Genomic DNA, 18,200 nt, shown 5'->3' with positions numbered 1-18,200 from the left:
ACCACGTGCATGTTATTCTTCTAACTTGCAAAAAAAAAAAAAAAGCCTTATTAGGTCAGCCTGATTGCTGTGGAGGATGGTTGGCAAGGGTCAAGTATAAATGTTTTCAGAAATTCATCCCTTAATGAGCCCAAGGAACCTTATTTTCCCCATCAGTTCTTGTATCAATGGATGAGTATTAATTATTACTGCAGGGATTCAGGCTTAAATATCAACTCTAGGCCACTCTTGCATTGACAAACAAGGACAATGGTGATAACTCTTGTTCACACAAGTGATCAGATAAGGAAGAAGTTGGCATTAGAGCAGGAGCCCCAGCCCTGAGCTCTGTACAAAGCCCCAAACCCCACACTGAACTCACTTCCGGATGGAGTGCATCACCATCAGCTCCACCTTTGGGGAGAGGGAAGGAGCCTGGCTGGTGGGTTGGGGGTGGGGCAGGAGCAAGGTTTACACCTGCCCTGGACTTATGACCACTCACCTCCCCCTAGAGATGCTGCCCCACACCCTGGACCTCCCCTCCAGGGCAGCAATTCTCATCTGCAGTAGTTAACCAGAACCTTCTGGACGTTTTCAAAATAATGCCCTCAAGGCCACTTCTGGTCAGGTAACTGCGAGGCCCGGCGCCGGTCTTGGTTAAGGCGCCCATTTCCCACTAGCGCTCGCGATTCTGGCCGCTGCGTCCCCATTGCTCCGACAGGAACACTGAGCATCGAGGGGCAGGGCTTGCGGTCCTAGCCAAGATCCCCGACCCCTCTCTTCCCCTGCAGTGTACCACTGGGTCGAGATGCGGGCCAAGATGCGCCTCATGGGCTTCAATGCGGAAACCATCAAGCCGTTGAACGAGGAGGCAGCTGCGGAGCTGGGCGCCGAGCTGCTGGGCGAGGCCACCATCTTCTTGGTGGCCTGCGGCTGCCTGGTGCTGGAGTACTCGCGACAAAAGACGCAACAGCGTCGCAAGGAGGGAGAGCAGCTCGCCGCCTGGGACGCGATGCGGGACGAGGTGGACCACCTGGCGCTGGTGCTGGAGGCCCTGCAGGCGCAGGTGCAGGCGGCGCCGCCGCCGGGCGCCCTGGAGGAGCTGCAGGCGCAGATGCGAGAGGTGCGCGCCCAGCTCTGCGTCCAGGACCTGCCGCCGGCGCCCCAGGAAGAGCCCACACCAAGGGATGAGGGGCCGCCAGACCCAGGTCTCGGACAGGACTGAAGTCTGGGCTGGTATGTCTGTCTGCACTATCCCTCCCTGAACCGGCCCAGCTAATACCACCAGGCCCCTTTAGGGGCAGTCGGGATCCTGGACAGGGGTTGATCCAACCAGGCCTTTGGTCACCTCCCTACTAACCTGCCCAGTGAGGGGTACCTTCTACTGGGACTCCCCCATCCACTGGTGAAGCGTTCCAGCCCAAACCTCCACCCCCTACTCCACTGGTTTAGCACTTTGGAATGGAGAAGCGGTGTCTTCCATTGGACCCCACCCACCCACCACTACACCATCTCTCATTTTATCACACATCTTCAACCTACCTGAGGAGTGGTCCTCTTCCTGGGACCCCCATCTACCTTTTCCCGCTTCTCCACTGGTACAGAACATTGTAGTGGAAATATAGAAACCTCTGATGGACTTCCTGACCCCATGACCTTCCATCTACCTCACTCTTTTAGGGGATTAGGAATAGGATGGATCTTGGCATGCATCAGCTCTTCTGAGTCACTCTGTGTCTCCTGTATTTAGTCCACCATTGGTATCCTGACTGGGGTCCTCCCCTCTTTAAGTGGATCTCCCCTTCCACCCTTTCCTCCATCCAAATCTGCCCTTCAGAGTACTCAGGGATTCCCCCTTACTTCCTGCCTTTGAACTGGACACTCAGTTACCACCCACCTTCATGCAAAGTCTTCTGCCACTGAAGTCTGCCCCTCAGCCCTGAAGTTCCCTACCTCCAACAGAATGGAATAATTCCACCAGGCTGTTACCTACCTCACCTACCCCCTGCCCACCCAATGAACCACTGAAGGGGGTGTGTATGACCTCTGATTCCTGAATTCTACTTTTTAAGACTGTAAATATTATAATAATTAAAGGAGCTCTGGGGGGAAAAAGTCATCTTAAGAAAGTGTCTTGAAAACCATAATGTACATCTGCCAAATGGGTACAAGGCTCACTAAAAGTAGAAGCTGGAAGGGTTCCCGGTGGGAGGAGCCCTGCCTGAGTCATCCTTTGAGTCCTTTCCCAGACCGAGACACTGAGGTCCAGGAGAACCCAAGGGTCTGGCCCAAGGGCAAACGGTCAATGAGGGATGCCCTTGGCTTTCTTTAGGGCTGGGTGGAAAGGACTAAGGAAGCTGCCTGTTGAGGGGCACTGGGAAGCAAGAGGGGGCAGAGGAGCAGGTTCTGGTGGGAAGGAGGAAAGTGAGGGAAGGTGGATTACTGAGGGCGGGAGGGACATGCCCATCCTCATGAGAGCAGCTAGTCAAATGACGCCAGAAATCTTAGCATTTATAAAAACTGGCAGATTTATTCCACAGGGGCCCATTTCCAAGAAGCTAAAGGTGAAGGTAAGAGGAGAGGTTTCCTCCCCTATTCCTTTCCCCCTTATCTTGTTTATCCCCAGGGGGTAAAAATGGCCTAGACCCCAAAACCTACCCAAATAAAAAACCAAAAAACTGAGGTTCCAAAAAGTTACAGCATCTTAATTCCTCATAGAAAAGGGGAAGGAGCCAGAGGGAAGGGAGGTCGGTCCCTGGGGTAAGGGGAGGCACCCCCAGCCTGGTGGGACAACCCTCCTTACACAGCTGTCCCAAATGGGACAAGCCAGGGGCACAGCATTTAAAAACTCCCACATCCCATTTTATCAAAACCAAAGAGAAAAAAAAATTTCCTCCCCCCGCAACAAACCTAAATATATATATATATATACTTTTTTTTCTTAAAAAACAAAACTTCAAAGGCATTAAGCGTTAAAGTGAATCTACAAGGGAATGTGAAATTCCCTCCTTCCTTCCCCCTTACTGTGGGGTTACTTGGTACATCCCCAGCAGAGGAACCAGCCCCAAGGGGATGGCAGAGGGGAAGGACCAAAGGGAACAAAGGGTGGGGGCTTCCCCAGCCAATCAGCAGCCAATATGGGTGTGGGCGTGGTGCTGGGGAAGCCACACCCCCTTGGAATTTTCCAAGTGACATAGGGAGTGGGGAAGATGCATTCCTGTGTAGACTTCAGCCAATTCCAAGTCGAGTTGAGGCAGGGAAAGCAGGGTGACAGGCAGAGGGGGTGTGCGGAAAGGAGAAACTGGATTTTCTGGGGCCCTGTGGTCAGGGGGCACCCCGCTTCCTCAGCTCCTGAACAAAGGCTGGAAAGAAACAGTGGGCAGAGGTCAGGGGCAGAGCCTCTTCCCCTTCTCCCTTCCAAAACAAGGGCTTTCCAGGGGACACCATGCCTCCAAAATAAATACATGTTTAAAAAGGAAAACACCTCACCTTCAATTATTTCCTCTTTCACTTTCTGCAATTCCTTCCTCACCTCTTCCAGAAGCTCCTGAAAATAATGGGGGTACAACCAATGAGGAAGAGTACCTGGACTTGCAGAAGTGAATCCCCCGTTTAATGACTGAGGGGCCAGAGGAAGGAGGGTCAAGACCCGTATCACACACACACTATGACATCACTGGCCAGGCCATAAAGTGACTGAGATTTCTAGGGGAGAATTCTGGATCCTCTGAGCCAGAGAAAAAAGTACTGGAGAACATTCAGTACCAGGGCTGGCAAATAAGACATTCCAGTCTCCTGCCAACTCTGGTTGGTGATAAATGTCTGCAGCCAGTGTGCTGAAAAAGATTCTGGATACTCATCAGGAATGAGTGCAGTGATAGATTAGTAAGGTCTGTCATGGGCATTGGACAAGGTGGTTATGGGGTCTGTCATCCCTGACACGATCCAATTTCTCCAGTTTTCAGACTGGGAAGCTGAGGGTTCCAAGGCCTTTTCTAGAATCACATAGCAGGTCAGTGGCAGAGTCTAGACCCAGATCTCCTTTCTATCCCCTGAGCCTCACCCCCAGTCCCCTCCCCTACCTGTTTCACCCTCTCCAGGTCTGACTCGTCACTGGAACTAGGCGTAGCGGGGTGGGCCTCGGAAGTGGTCACTGAAGAAGACGACTTCATCCTGGGAGAGGTGGCATGGTGTGGGGCAGAAACAAGGTTAGAGAGAGGGTCTGCCTCCCCTGCCTCCCATTCCAGGGGTCACACTGTGTTCCTCCCTACAAATTTGGCAAGTCCGACTCTTTCTGGGGGTAGGGCCCCAGTATTGATGGCCCACCTTGGCAAGGTTGTGCTGTTCTTCTCCCAGGGTCTCCGCACAGATTCTGTGGGACAGACAATAAGTCAAAAAGATCAGGAACAAGGAATGCCCTGCCTCAGCCTTTCTTCCCGAGCCTCATCAGCCCCCATTCAAAGAACCATCTCAGACTACAATCCCCAGAATTATCTGTACAGATTTTCCCATGAAGGTGTGTTATATATGAGAAGAGGGCATCCTGGGACTTGTAGTTCCTGTGACTAGACTGGGCTCTCACTCACCACTGTGGGCTGGGACTCTGGCGTCTGACTCCTCCTGCTGGTGGGAAATAAAACTGTCACGAGCCAGACATGGCCATTCTGCTCCTTTTCTTCCTCCACCTTCAAACACAGCCAATCCCTATCACAGCCCCCGCCCCAATATTCCTACTCTAATGGTATATCCTAAGGTGTATTAGGCAGGAAGGGTCCTTAACTCACATTGGCAGATTCATCCTTGGCGGGTTTCTCCCCAACTTGCGTGGCTTTCCTTCTGCGGGAGAGAAAGGCAGAAACAGATGGCTTCTGTCCTCTCTCAGCCACTCAACAGTTCCCTTCCCCAGGGTTCTGGAAAAGTGGGTCCTAGGGTGCAGGCTTCTGGAATTCATCAAGGCTAAGCACATTTTAATTTTAGAAGTTAAAGAGGGTGCTGTTCGCGAATGAGGGGGTGGGGGTGGCGTTTAGGATTCCTGCATTTGGGAATCACAAAATTCTTAGGGCAGAGTCCCCAGCTTCTGAGGCTAGGTCATCTAAGGTCCTAAAATTCTGAGTTCCAGACATTCCAGAGGCTACCTAGGGGGTTGCAAACCTCAGCCATCTCAGGAGAATGCAGTCCCCATCAGTATATCTCAAACCTGGCTATCAAAGGATGAACTTTCACCCAAAGAAACAAACTAACCAGGAATCTGAGCCCTCCCCACACCTGGTCCAACTGAACCGGAATCTCCAGGTGATAACTGCTGGGCTGAGGGGTTTGTTTTGAGAGCTTTCCACGACCATTGAGAGCTCTGGGCTCAGGCTCACCTCCGGGCCAGCATGGCGTTCATCTCTTCCATGAGGCCTCCACCCGTGCTTCGACTGCTCTCAGCTTTGGGGGCCACAGGCCCCGCTGAAGCCTCTTCCTGCTGGAGAAATTACAGAGAAGAGAGGGCTTTACGGGGGGGCCTCCCAGCCCTCCTGTGAGGCTCCCAGGCAACTCTGGCCTCATTCCATTATTATATCAGACCCATCACCCCACACCCACTGCGCCTACCCCTCACCTTGCTAACTTTCCTGAGTTTGGCACCAGCAATGGCTGAGGCCAGGCTGGGGGCCCCAGTCCCTCCACCACTGGGGCCTTGTGCTGTAGGGAGAGGGGGTGCCGGGGGTGGGCCTCCCCCTGCTCCCTGCGTGGCAGCCGAGACCCCTGAGGAGGAGAGACCAGGGGGTGGGGGTGGACCCGGAGGAGGGGGAGGTCCTGGGGGCGGTGGTGGTGCCCCAGCTGAGGCAGCAGGCGGGCCTCCTGTAAGAAAAACAAAACAGGAGGGGTGCTAAGAGAGAAGCTTCATTCTTTGTTGTCCGGCTGGCCCACCCCCTCCTCTGGGGCGGTCCCCTGACCCCTGAGGCCATTTGAGCAATCACCTGCGTTGGAGGCTCTGCGCTCCCGCTCCATGAGCTCTGACTGCTGCTGCCTGGGGAGGGAGGGCGAGTGGCTATCACTCAGGGCCCCCAGATGGCCAGCAACCTCCCGGATTGCCTCTCAGAGGTGTCCGGCAGGGCTGGTTCCTAAGCCCCGCTCATTTCTTCTATCTCCCAGGGGCCCAGGAAAGGGCTCGGGGGTGGGGTGGTGAGGGCAGGGAAAGGGTGAGACCAGGATGTGAGCGATCTAGTCATCAGACCATCAGGAATCACAAAACGCCCAAGATCCTTTAAAAAACCCAGTTCTGGACTCTGTGAGTCCAGGGGACTGAGATTTGAAGGGTTCTGTAACTCTGGGCATCAGGAGTTTTTCAAACTCCAAGTGGCGGGGGAGTGGTTCTTAAAGATGTGGATTTCTAGTCCCCTGGGAGTTGGAACATTCTGAAAATTGAAAGTTGGAGAGGTCTTAATTCTAGGCGTCAGGGGTTCTGGAACCACCTAGAACTCTGGCTGGGGGAGGGTTTCCCACCGGGGACCGGCCCCACCTTTTCTGCTGCTCCATCTCCTCTGGCGAGGGGCCATTCTGGGCAGACCAGGTGGGAGGCGCTGTAGGTGGTGGCGGGGGCGGGGGCCCACCTCCTGGAAGTGAGAGTAAAGGCTAGTGAGTCACACGGAAGCCAGCCCCACCCCTTGGCACGCTCCCGAGGGGCCTCCAGGTACCCTATGAGGAGGGTTGGCACCCGCTTCCCCTGACTGAGCTGACAGGTGGTGGGCACTGGAAGGATACCCAGATCACAGGCAGGACAGCCAAGGCCCAGAGAAGGGGGTCACCCACCCCAAGGCCTGCAGATGGGAATTAGCAGGGACAAGACTTGAATTCAGGCAGATTCCAGAATCCAGGCTCTTAACGCACAGTCACAGCTGCTCAGACCCCCCTACCTGAGAGCTCAGAAGAGGCTGACAGCCCCCTCCTCACCCAGCCCCAGGCCTCCCGCTCCCGTGTATTTCTTGTGCTTCAGACTGCCGCTGAAGTTGCTCCTGGAAGCAAATGCCTCCACCATTTGACAACCTGAGAACCTAGACGCACAGCCGCCACCTAAAACTGTTGCTCCTCAAAGCGCTCTTTATGGACCGATCAACTTTGGCATCATCAGGGAGCTCGCAGGAAGCACAGAGGCTCCGGCCTTGGCCCACCTACCTGATTCAGAATCTGCATTTTTTCCTAGATGACTCGCAGGCACATTCCAGTTTAAGAAATACCAACTGCAAGTTTTTTCTTAACATTGTGGCTTGAAAACTAACTGACAATGACGTCAGTCAGTCTAATGGTTACCTGAAGAAAGGGCAAAGGAAACCCCCCGGAGGCCTGAAATATTTCTATCTTGATCTGGGAGGCGGTCACACAGGAGTGTGCAAGTGTAAAAATTCATGGAGCAAAATGGGCTCTTAGGAACCATGCGTTTGACATGTGGGTGCAACTGGGGCAAAGAGGAGCCCACAGAATTGGGATGGCCAAAAAAATCCACGTGGGTTTCTCTGTAACATCGGAAAAACCTGAATGAGCTTTCTGGTCAGCCCAGTAACTCTCCATAGCAGCAGTGAATGAGCCCTGTTTTCAGATGAGTATACTGAGGCCGAGTGGTAAAGGGGTGGCCCCAGGCCCCACCGCAGGGCTCAATGGTCCCCTCCGCCCGCTGTCTCTAACCTTCCAAGGCCTCTAGGGCGCTGGCCATGCCGTTGGCAAACTGCGTGGCATCCTCCTTGCTGCCAAAGTTGAGGCCCCAGACCTGCCGGGCATCGCGCCACTGGTGGAAGTTGGGGGTGGCCTGGTTATACTTGACACCCCGGACGATGGCACAGTTGATGACCACCTGGTGGGAGAGGGGTAGGGGAGAAGTGGGTGAGCGGTGGTGAGGCCCCGCAGGCAGAGGGGGTGAGGAGGAGGGGAGCCTCACCTGCTGGTCCGGCTGCATCTTGCGGCCGACCACCCGGAAGGAGTTGGCGGTGGGGTTGTGATAGATCTGGACGCGGCTGAAGGCCTGCGGGCCCGTGCCGGCGGGCAGCCAGCGTTTGTTGCTGTCATCATAGAGCATCACCGTGGCCCGGCTGGTGCACACAACCGTCTCGCTGCAAAGAGGCAGGCGGGCAAAAGGGAGAGAGGCCAGTTAGCTGTGGGGAGCCTGGCATCCTCCCCCCAGGGGCCGGTCGCCTTCTCGTTCCCCTGGGAGATTCGGAGATGCAAAGCCAGTGTGCCAGGAATAGGGGACCCACGAAGAGGAAGACAGACCGAGAGAGAGGGCTGAGGACAGGCCCTCGGAGAGACCCAGACAGGGAGACTGGAGGAGAAAAAGACAGGTGGGACGGCGAAAGACACATCGGGAGAGACAGACAAATAAGACAAACCGGGGGATGTGAGACAGACAAGGAAAGAGACAGACAGTCAAATGGGGAGCAAGAGACAGGAAGAAGAAGAGTCAGACCTGCTGGAAGAGACAAACATACAGACTGACGATGGGGAGAGAGAGGTAAGAAAGGGGGTCAGATTGTTACAGGGGAGATGGACTGAAAGTAGTAATGGGGAGAAGAGAGGCAAAGGCAGAGAGCAGACAAACAGGCAGACAGAGAGGACTGAGATGGACCGAGAGACAGAGATGTGGCATGAGAGCTGGAGGAGGGGGCCCGGGAGAAGCGGATGCAAGGGACAGAGCAGGTGTCCTGGGCAGCACTGGGAACAAGCCCCTGCCCGATGCGCCTGGAGCCTCAGTTTCCCTGTCTCTGCTGGGAGGCTTGGACCTTCCTGCCCCCATTCCCCACTGTGGAGGAGGAAGCTGAGGCTCAGGGAGGTGAAGGGTGAGGCTTGCAGCAAGTTGGGGACCGATGCAAGATCCCAGGCTCTTCCCCTTCCTGCTGCCCACCCCATCCATCCGGCACCACCCGCCCTCCCCCGCCCCCTGGCGCCAACGGCCATCAGCAGACACTCCCTGCTCTGTGTCCGGCAGTGACCCAGACAGCCCCGGCCCCACCCTGCAGGGCAGGGGAGCATCGCAAGGGACTGTGCTGTCCGCACATGGTGATAATCCAAGACCAGGCCTGGGGTTGCCCAGAAGCAGGGCCTGCCCCAGCCTTTGAATCAGAGAAGACTTCCTGGAGGAGATGACATCTGACTTAGCCCTGCAGGGAGGGGGCTCAGTAACGCAGCTCAGGGTTCAGGATCTGATATCCACAGACGTAGGTTCAAACCCCCGCTGGGCCACCTACTCCATGTGACTCAGGCGAGCAACCTTCCCACAGAAGTCATCTTCTTTGCCCGCAAACTGGGGAAATGACAGACCCCACCTCCCAGGGCAGTGGGAGAAGTAAGAGTCTGGGCATGTAGAATGCTTGGCGTGGTGCCTGGCATGAGTGCTGAGTAACTGTCAGCATCCCTTCCCTGGGCACTCTGAACAGGCACCGAAGGGCCCTCCTCCACCCCTCATCAGTCCTTCTGGAAAGGTTCAATGCCCTCCTCTCTCAGTGGGGAAACTCAGGCTCCCAGACGGGAAGTGACTTGGCCAAGGTCACCCACAAACCAGGGGGAAGCACTAGTCCCTGCCCAGCCCCACCCCCCACCAGACTTTTTCCTAAAAAGAGGAAGTTGGTGGTCAGAGGTTTCCGGGGAGATAAATTATACCCCGCAATGGCTCTGTCTCTACCAGGGCTAGGGGCTGAAGCATGACAGTGACACTATAAAAGACAAGGCAGGGAAAGCCCCCTCAGCTGACCCAGATCCGAGTTCTTAGGCCAGGGAGCTAAGCCCCCAGGTTTGCATAATTAGGGGGGCTCCCTCTTGTCAGGCACTTCACCCAGCCCTTTCTCCGGATCTCTCATTTTATTCTCAGTGCAGCTCTTCCAGGTGGGCTATTTCATCCTCATTATGCAAAGACTGCAAACAGTGGCACAGAGAGGTTGTGTGACTCACCCATGGTCACACAGCCAGCGGGCAGCAGAGCGAGGATGGGAACCCAGGCCACCTGGCCCCCAAGTCCACTGTCTTCACCACCACGGACTGTGCGGGCCCTCCCCAAGCACCAGGTGCTGGTTCTAGACAAGCGCAGCCTCAGGGGCTGTTTCTGGCTTCCGCTGCCCCCGGCAGGGCAGGGTTAAGGCCTCGCCCACACCTGCCACCCACACCCAGGGCAGACTCTGGCCAGGTGCCCAGGGCCTTCGTTGCTACCCCACCCTGGCTGCACTTTGCTCTTTCCAAGAGCCCCTGCCCTGCTCAGTCTCTGGACTAGCCTGAGCTGTGGGTGTTTGCCGAGTGACCCCGGACCGGTCTTGTCCCTCTCCAAGCCACGGTATCCCCATTCCAGCAAAAGGATCCTGTTAAAACACAAGTCAGATTGTGTATCTCCTCTTCTTGGAAGCTCCGCTGGCAGCTCCCAGCAGAATTTTTATTCTGGCCAAGTTCTCTCTGCGGCCTTCATGATCTGTATGATCTCTGATCTCCCCTCGACTGGCCCCAGCAGCCGTTCTAGCCCCCACTTCAACATGCCAGACACATCTCCACCTCAGGGCTGCGCTCCCTTTCTCCCTCAACCTGGATTTTCACCTCCTTCGGGCCTCTGCTTAGCCATCACCTCTTCCGAGAAGCCCTCCCTGACTACCCTACCTGGAAAAGCTCTCACTGCACACACCGTTGGGTGTTTCATCAGGGCTCTATCTGTCTCCCCCACCAAAATGTCAGGACCACAAGGGCGGGGATTTTTGTCTTTTCTGTTCACTACTGTGTTCTCAGAACCTAGACTCGTGCCTAGAACCTAGCAGGTATCCAGGAGTTGTTAAATTAGCCGTCTATAAAAAAAGGAAATTTTTTTTTTTTTTTAACAGCAGCTGACATGTATTGGTTAGTCTGTGTCCCAGACACCGTTCCAGGTACGGAGCTCCAGCTGCCACAGTGAACCTTACAGTGACCTCAGTGCACACCCTTTTTCCAGACAAGGAACTGTGGCCACAGAGGAGTGAAGACAGCCATCCCAGGTCACACAGCAAACAAGCACAGGGGCTCATATTTGAACCCAAGTCCTGATCTTCCCCACCCCCAATGTTCTTAACCTCATTTAAAGATGAGGAAACAGCTAAGCTGATTTTTTTTTTTTTAAGGCAAGGTATAAAGTGGTGTGAGAGATTAAAAAAAAAAAAAAAAAAAGCTGGGGAGGATATAAATACCTCTGCACCCAGAGTGGTGAAAAGCGAGGTTGCTTCTCAGGGGACTAGCCTCCCCTGCTCGCCTCTGAGGCACTGAGGCACCGGGGGTCTGACAAGGGAGGCAGGAAGTGGACAGTTCGCACTGTTTACCCACTTGAGTTGCTTGATTATGTCTTCTCTTTTTGCTTTGTTTTACCATGGGCTGGTATTACCTATAAAAAATTAATTCATTACTTAAGTACAAAAAAAAAAAAAAAATCCACCTATAAACCAGACAAAAAGCTAGATCGGAAAAATCTCACAGCCAGGAAGCCGGGAGTGAGATGCATATAAGGTCTGCTTAATTCCAGTGGTCTCTGGGGGCTTCCCTGGTGGCTCAGATGGTAAAGAATCTGCCTGCAATGCAGGAGACACGGGTTTGATCCCTGGGTTGGGAAGATCCCTTGGAGAAGGGCATAGCTACCCACTCCAGTATTCCTACCTGGGAAATCCCATCACAGAGGAGCCTGGCGGGCTCCATGGGGTTGCAAAGAGTCAGACACAACTGAGCGACTAACACTTTCAATTCAACACTGGGGTCTCACAGCCTCAATTTGACATGAGACAGCCTGAATCCCCAGTCAGCCCAGAACTCTCCCACAAGCCCTCCCATTCTGGAAATCTCCAGTATGTGGTCAGTAAAGGAGAATTGAAGTCAACCCCTTGCTGCATGGCTTCACCTCTCTAAGCCTCACTTTCCAGCCCTGGAAACCGTAACTCCCTGGGGTTTGGTAAGGATTGAAAGAGATAAGAAAAGCCTTAAGCGCAGGACCTGGAATTTGGCACAGGACCAAAAGGGAGAGCTTCCCCGATGGCTCAGAGAGTAAAGAATCTGCCTGCAATGCAGGAGTCATAGGAGATATGGGTTTGATCCCTGGGTTGGGAAGATCCCCTGGAGAAGGAAATGGCAACCCACTCCAATATTCTTGCCTGGAGAATGCCATGGACAGAGGAGCCTGGCGGGCTACAGTCCAAAGGGTCACAAAAAGTCAGACTCAAGTGACTAAGCACACAAACAACATATAAGGGAGCCAAGAAGCAATACATACAGGAAAGAGAGAGCCTCTCATCATGGGAGGCAATCAAGCACAGTCACTCTGGTTTACTGAAATTTACCCATTGAGAGGTTTGCCCTTCCTTCTACCCCTTCATCTGATAGCCCCTTAAACTGTAATCCACCCCACAAAGACCCAGGGATACACAGCCTTTACAAACTACAAATCTTTGAAGCAACCCTGGATAGAAACACAGGTATAGCATCTGTAGGGCTTCTATGGGTTCACTCTAGTCCCTCCTCCTTGACAGGCCTCAGTTCCCCATAAGTGAACAGGAAGGTAACTGGGTTCCTTCTTGCTTATCAGCATTATCTTCAGTGTTTGTACAGTAAAAGCAGGTTACTTGTTTTTTGCTAAGGCCACTAAAGGTTTGACTTTGCTTTTCTTTAAGAGTACAATAGTCTGGAAAGAGGCTTTGGTTCATATCCAATCTTGCCTACTTCCAAACTGACTTTAATAGGTAATCTGCTTAATTCCCCAGTGCCTCAATTTTCCCATCTGGGAAAGGGGGACGATCATAATAGTATCAATCTCTTACAATTGCCGTGAGGATTAATTTGAATCAGGCACCTGGTACAATGCCTGGCACAAAGGAGTTGCTTGATCAAATGGTCTCTCATTATTAAAAACAATAATAAATGAACCAAGTTCTAGAGTCTCCTCTGCCCTTAGAGTCTCAGACCTCTGCCCCACTTCCCAGAATTCCAGCGCAGAGTCCCAGACACGGCAGACACTCAACAAATATTTGTCAAACTGAGAAAAAAAAAAGAACTGTAATTTTCCATCTTTACAGCCTCTCTTCCAACTGTCCCCAAGACTGTCTCCAGCCTAACCAGCCAGAAATCAGGGGATCCCAGTGCCCTCCCATCCCTCAACACTGCTTAGAAATTTCTGAGGGATCTTGGGCCAGGCCTTTTCTGTCTTTGAGCCTCCCTCAGTTTCCCCAGCAGCCCCTAGACAGGGCCGTGGGTCTTTTTGAATCCTAGCTGTCCTGGGAGTAGGGGCACAGCCCAAGAAGGCTAGTGTGGCCATCAGCAGGGAAGACCCTTCAGGAGATGGGAGTAACCCTCTGCTGGGACAGGCATCAGCTAACTTCTGCCCACCCCCCAGGAGATACAGGAGGTTTGGTCACGGCTCGCAGTAGCAGGGGGCCTTGTGGGAGGGCCAGGGCCTCTGGGACTGGGGGAGGCGGGGGCGGGAGGCTGGCCCAGACATTGCTCCTGCCCTTTTACGGTCTCAGTGAGTGAGGCAGCACTAACTCGGACATCCGCCATCCGCCTTCCACGCCTTCCACCATGCCTGGGACCGGAAACGCGGGTGGCGGGGGGGGGGGGGGGGGGGGGGGGGGGGGGGGGGGGCGGCGCGCACGGGGCGGGGGCGGGGGGGGGGGCGGCGCGCACGGGGCGGGGGCGGGGGGGGGGGGAGGCGCGCACAGGGCGGGGCTGGGGGGCAGTAGGAGAGGAGAGTCCCCCGGGAAGAAGGTGAAGGAACAGGGCCTGACTCCCCAAAACTGCCCTCTCTCCCGGGCAGACCTTTTAGAGATGTTGCTATAGTGGCGGTAAGAGTAGGCAGGAAGTCTTGTGGGTGTCTGTGGGTGCCCCCATCGTTCCAAATTTTCCAACAATCCCTTTTCAGCAGAAGGAACAAATGTGGGAGGGGGTATTCTCTAATGACCACAAAAAGGAATGCCACCCAGATGTCAAAGGGCAGGGAACGTGGCAGATGAGAGAGGATGTGGGCCCCAGGGGGTTAATCCCCAGCGGCCCCCCAGGGGCCTCCCCCTCAAGCTGGGGGCTTTGGAGCAGGAAGTCTTTGAGAGAGTAGAGGAAAGGAGATAGTATTGTCAGGCTCAGGCCTCAAGGGAGAGATTATGGGGGGCCGGGGAGGATGGGAGAATGAGGGGGAGGGCCAGTCGGGTCCCCCAGTCTGCACCGGCCCCGCCCTCAGGTGAGCCCAGGAGTTTTGAGGGAGGCTCCGGGAAAAACAAAATCCCTGGGTCCCTTGGGCCCCCCACTCAGGATTAAATTCCTGGGAAGATAGCTGGAACTCCCTGGGAAGCCTGAGTCCCAGAGGGAGAGGGCTATGACCTTGAGGCTTTCCAACGCCCCCTCCTCCAACCGCACAACTCCGGACGGCTGGGTAAGGGGGGGCGGTGTTGAGAGAAGGGGGAGGCGCCGTGGTGGGGAAAGCAGCCGGCCCACGGCACTCTCAGCCCGCCTCCCCCCCACTACACACACACACACACACACCAGCTGTCTCGACAGGTGAGTCAGTTAGACAAAGGCCCCTCTTCCCCCAGCTGCCGCGCCCCCTCCCTCTCCAGGGCCGCGCAGGTCGGGGAGAGGGGCCGCCCTTCGGGCCGGGGCCGGGGAGGCGCCCTCGGCACAGAGCGCTCGCTCCCTCCTAGGCACAGCCTGTTTTAAGCACATTGTGGGTGGGGAGCGGCGAGGAACCGGAGTCCCAACCAGACCCTCCAGACTGCGTCTGGGTCCCTGGATCCGTCCACATCAACCTCCTTCACAGGGGGATGAACCGCCCAAATTTAGGGGTTAGGTACCCCCTAAGTTAATGAGCAAAGTCCCTCGTGGGAAGAATTTCCAGCGCCATGTATAGGGGGACCCCGAAAACCAAGCTCTACGTCTCAATCTCTCTTCCAGGTCCCAGGGGATTCCCAAACCGGCCCCCCATAATCCCTCTCAGGGCCAGGTTGAGATTTGGGGGCAGTCTGAGTCCTGCCTAACCCCTAGCTTCTCTGCAGGGATTATTTGCCAACTTGGAGGTTCTCTGAAAAGTCTTAAAAAATTTCGGGAGTCCTCGGAGCGCCCCCAAACCTAAGGGCTCCCAGGAGAATCTCACGGCACCACCTAGAGCCTTGAGAGTCAAGGGGAAGTGGTCAGTGTTTGGAGCTCGTCCAAGGGGGCTCGGCCTCAAATCCGAGGCGCCCAGTGCCCAGTCCCCAAATTCCAACCGGGACCAAGCTGGGGGGAGGAGGGGACAAAGGCAGGGCGGCAGGAGCCCGCGCCGGCCAGGGAACGGTCTGGAGGCAGTTGGAGGCTCACCTCATGGCTGCTCAGCGGGCGGGCGGAGCGCCCACGGGCTAGGTGCTCCCGGGGCGCCCCTGGCTCGGGGTTCAGAGATTCAGCGCTGGCTCTAGGTTCTGCTCAGTCTCCCCCAGGGTCCCGCCCCATAGAGTCCGGCTTCCTGGGGGGGAACGTGGACAGGGCCGGGGCGGGTCCTCGGGCGCCTCTTCCCTCTGGGGTTCTGCTCGGGGGGTCCGTGCGGCAGAAAGAGGGTGCGGCGTCCCCTCCCCGGCGCGCCCCCTCGGCCGGCAGCAGCTACAATGTTACTCTTACTACTGTACTTCTCTTTGCTACATTTCGTTCCAAAATTCCACTCCCCGCACCCACAATGCCCTGCGCCTTAAAGGGGCCGCGGACACCTTAAGGCGGTGGGGTTGGGGGGGTTGGTGGAGGGCGCTTAAAAGGGCAACGCGGAACCTTCGACTTCCGCTATTTCCCTCTTCCCCAACATTTTTGCACAGCGATGCACTCTGGGGGTCACCCCCAAATTAGAGGGGAAGCTTGATAGAGAGGAAGGGATCCTTCCTTGATCCTGAGTTCTCTGCCACGATGGAAATTCTTAGGGGAATATCAGGGGGGCAGAATTTCTTCTTACCCTCCTCATCGACTTTTTTTCATTTCTTTACATTCTTCTCAATTTGGGGGACGAGGAGGACCCTCGGGTCAAGCATAGATTTTCTCCGATTTTCTCCCTTAAATCCTACCTTCGGGACTACCCCCCCCCAAGGTCTCCCTCCTCCCCCAATTTATGAGGGGTCACTAGGGTGATCCACCTCCCTCGCCGAGGAGGGGGATGGGTGGGGAGGGGGCCCACCTCTCTCGTTGCCCCCCACCCCCGCCCGCCCAGGGAAGGTGAGGAGGAAGTGGGCCGAGGGGGCGCGGCCGGCCGCTGACTCACAACCGCAGGGTGTGTGTGTGGGGCGGGGTGGGGGGGGGGTGGTGCAGCGGTGGACCTGGGTGGGAATGGGACTCCCGATCCCTGTGTGAATAAGGCTCCTGGCCCCCTACCCACGCACGCCCCGCCGTGACTCAGTTTCGCGTGCGGAAGATGGTGGGATCATGCAGCAATCCGAGGGCACGGAGTTGGAGGACCCTCCCTCTACCGACTCCTGCGAGACCCCTCCCCCACGCGCAAGGTTCAGGCTGAGTCCCTACAGCCTCCCGGGCTTCCGCACCGGGACCCGCAGACTCCACCCCCACGAGACGCCAGCAATATGACCACGCCCCTCCTGTAGAGCGCCACCTGGCCTGGAGGGCAGGAGTCTGGGCAATCAGTTGAAAGTTTAGAAATGGATAAACTGAGGTCTAGAGGCAGGGAATAAATCTGGGCTAGAGCCCTCTTGCCTGAGCCACCAGGACTCCAGTGGTTAATGAGAGTAAAACAATTCTTAGGGCCTAGCTGATTTGGTGAGGGAATCAAGCTTCCTACCTGTTTCCTAAAGGAGCCTGCTGCCTGGGCGATACCCTGATCTTTATCTCATTCTTCTAGGCCAGTCTCTGATATTAATTCTTCTCTGAAGAACTGAGTAATCCTCTCCCCTTCTCTACCGTACACTGCTGCTATTGCTGCTGCTAAGTCGCTTCAGTCGTGTCCGACTCTCTGCGACCCCATAGACGGCAGCCCACCAGGCTCCTCCGTCCACAGGATTCTCTAAGCAAGAATACTGGAGTGGGTTGCCATTTCCTTCTCCCCTACCCCACAGTGGAAGGCCTTAAACCCTGATCCACTGTAGGTTATAATTATTTCTCTTTGTGTCTCCTCAGGCTGTGAGTCATTTGGGGACAGACTTGAGAACCCCAGTTCTTTGTGACCATGGGCAAGTCCTTTCTCCTCTCTGGGTCTCAGCTTTCCCATCTGTGAAATGGGAAAGTGGTGCTTCTGTGTGCCACTTGCACTATAGTCAGCAAATTTTTTGGTAAAGATCCAAATAGGGACTTCCCTGGTGGTCCAGAGGCTGAGACCACAAGTAGGGAGCCCGGTTTCCATCCCTGGTCAGGGAACTAGATCGCTGGGCTGCAAGTAAGACCCAGAGCAGCCAAATAAATAAAGCACAAATAGTAAATATTTTAAGTATATTAGACATAGAGCCTCTTTTATGTATTTTTTACAACCCTTTAAAAATGTAAAAATCATTCTTAGCTCAAGTGCTGTACAAAACAGGTGGCGAGACCCCTGCACTAGAGAAACTCTTGCATGTGTACACAGGAGTCTGATCAAGAATCTTTATGGCAGCAGCAATGCAAGGGTAAGAAACTGGAAACAACCTAAATAGCCATCAAGAGGATGATGGGTGTTGAAACCATTCCATATCTCATTTGAAGTGCTGAGAGGCAGCTAAAAAGAATGAGGTGTGTGCAAGTGGCATGAAAGAAGGCTCTAACACATTATTGAGTAAAAGGAAACAAATTACCAAATGATACATAGGGTATGAGTAAAAATCAAGGAAACACTTTAAGGTACCATATACGTGTGTGTACTTGTCCAATAAAAGGTCTCGAAAAATCCACTCCAAACTCATTGCAGGGATTACCAATAGGACAGTGAATGGCATCATGGAGAGTTTGATGATCATAATCTCAAGCCTCATCTTGAAAATGCCAAGTCTGGGAAGTCCCTGCTGGTCCAGTGGTTAAGAATCCACCGCCAATGCTAGAGACAGGGTCGGGGAAGATTTCCACATGCCCTCAGGGCAACAAAGCCCATGAGCCACAACTACTGAGCCCAGTGCTCTAGAGCCTCTGAGCTCAACTGCTGAGCCCATATGCCTCAACTACTGAAGCCGGCGTGCCCTAGATCCCAAGCTCCCGAAACCACAGAACCCCTCGCTCACTGCTGTCAACTAGAGGAAGCCCCTGGGCAGCATTGAAGACCCAGTGCAAGCAAAATTTTAAAAAATAAAGAA

At 54.8% G+C, this 18,200-nt stretch overlaps 2 protein-coding genes across 4 annotated transcripts in view; one reads left to right on the top strand and one right to left on the bottom strand.

Annotated features, from left to right (window-relative positions):
• The window catches only part of OPA3 (outer mitochondrial membrane lipid metabolism regulator OPA3), a 67,724-nt gene extending 64,790 nt beyond the window's left edge, over positions 1–2,934 (top strand). Inside the window, exon 2 of the mRNA XM_019979489.2 lies at positions 771–2,934. Within this exon, the coding sequence (XP_019835048.1) occupies positions 771–1,204 (434 nt within the window). The 3' untranslated portion in view covers positions 1,205–2,934. The remainder of the gene's footprint in view (positions 1–770) is intronic.
• Positions 2,484–15,609, bottom strand: VASP (vasodilator stimulated phosphoprotein). 3 transcript variants are annotated; one of them, XM_070771271.1, is made up of 13 exons: positions 15,277–15,609; positions 7,895–8,066; positions 7,645–7,810; positions 6,485–6,578; positions 5,943–5,992; positions 5,582–5,823; positions 5,346–5,443; positions 4,764–4,815; positions 4,566–4,602; positions 4,306–4,351; positions 4,062–4,152; positions 3,469–3,526; positions 2,484–3,341 (listed from the first exon to the last, which is right to left on the bottom strand). In XM_070771271.1, the coding sequence occupies exons 1-13, from the start codon at positions 15,279–15,281 to the stop codon at positions 3,304–3,306; spliced, it is 1,149 nt and encodes a 382-aa protein (XP_070627372.1). In that variant the 5' UTR covers positions 15,282–15,609; the 3' UTR covers positions 2,484–3,303. The 3 variants fall into 3 exon arrangements, with proteins under 3 accessions (XP_070627372.1, XP_070627373.1, XP_070627371.1); XM_070771272.1 differs by having other exon boundaries at positions 4,566–4,599; positions 5,346–5,446; positions 15,277–15,608; XM_070771270.1 differs by having other exon boundaries at positions 5,346–5,446; positions 15,277–15,607.
• Positions 15,610–18,200: the final 2,591 nt, after the last annotated feature.

Source organism: Bos indicus, chromosome 18 (genome assembly GCF_029378745.1).
Source record: "Bos indicus isolate NIAB-ARS_2022 breed Sahiwal x Tharparkar chromosome 18, NIAB-ARS_B.indTharparkar_mat_pri_1.0, whole genome shotgun sequence".
Classification (NCBI taxonomy): Eukaryota; Metazoa; Chordata; class Mammalia; order Artiodactyla; family Bovidae; genus Bos; species Bos indicus.
Note: the sequence above shows the minus strand (reverse complement) of the source record. Positions and strands in the feature narration are given on the sequence as shown.

Excerpts from the sequence above, each read along its gene's own strand:
- VASP (XM_070771270.1), bottom strand. Across the intron at positions 5,824-5,942 it reads GCGCAGAGCCTCCAACGCAG|GAGGCCCGCCTGCTGCCTCA; the intron begins GTGATTGCTCAA and ends TTTTTCTTACAG. Across the intron at positions 3,342-3,468 it reads GAAAGAGGAAATAATTGAAG|CCTTTGTTCAGGAGCTGAGG; the intron begins GTGAGGTGTTTT and ends GTTTCTTTCCAG.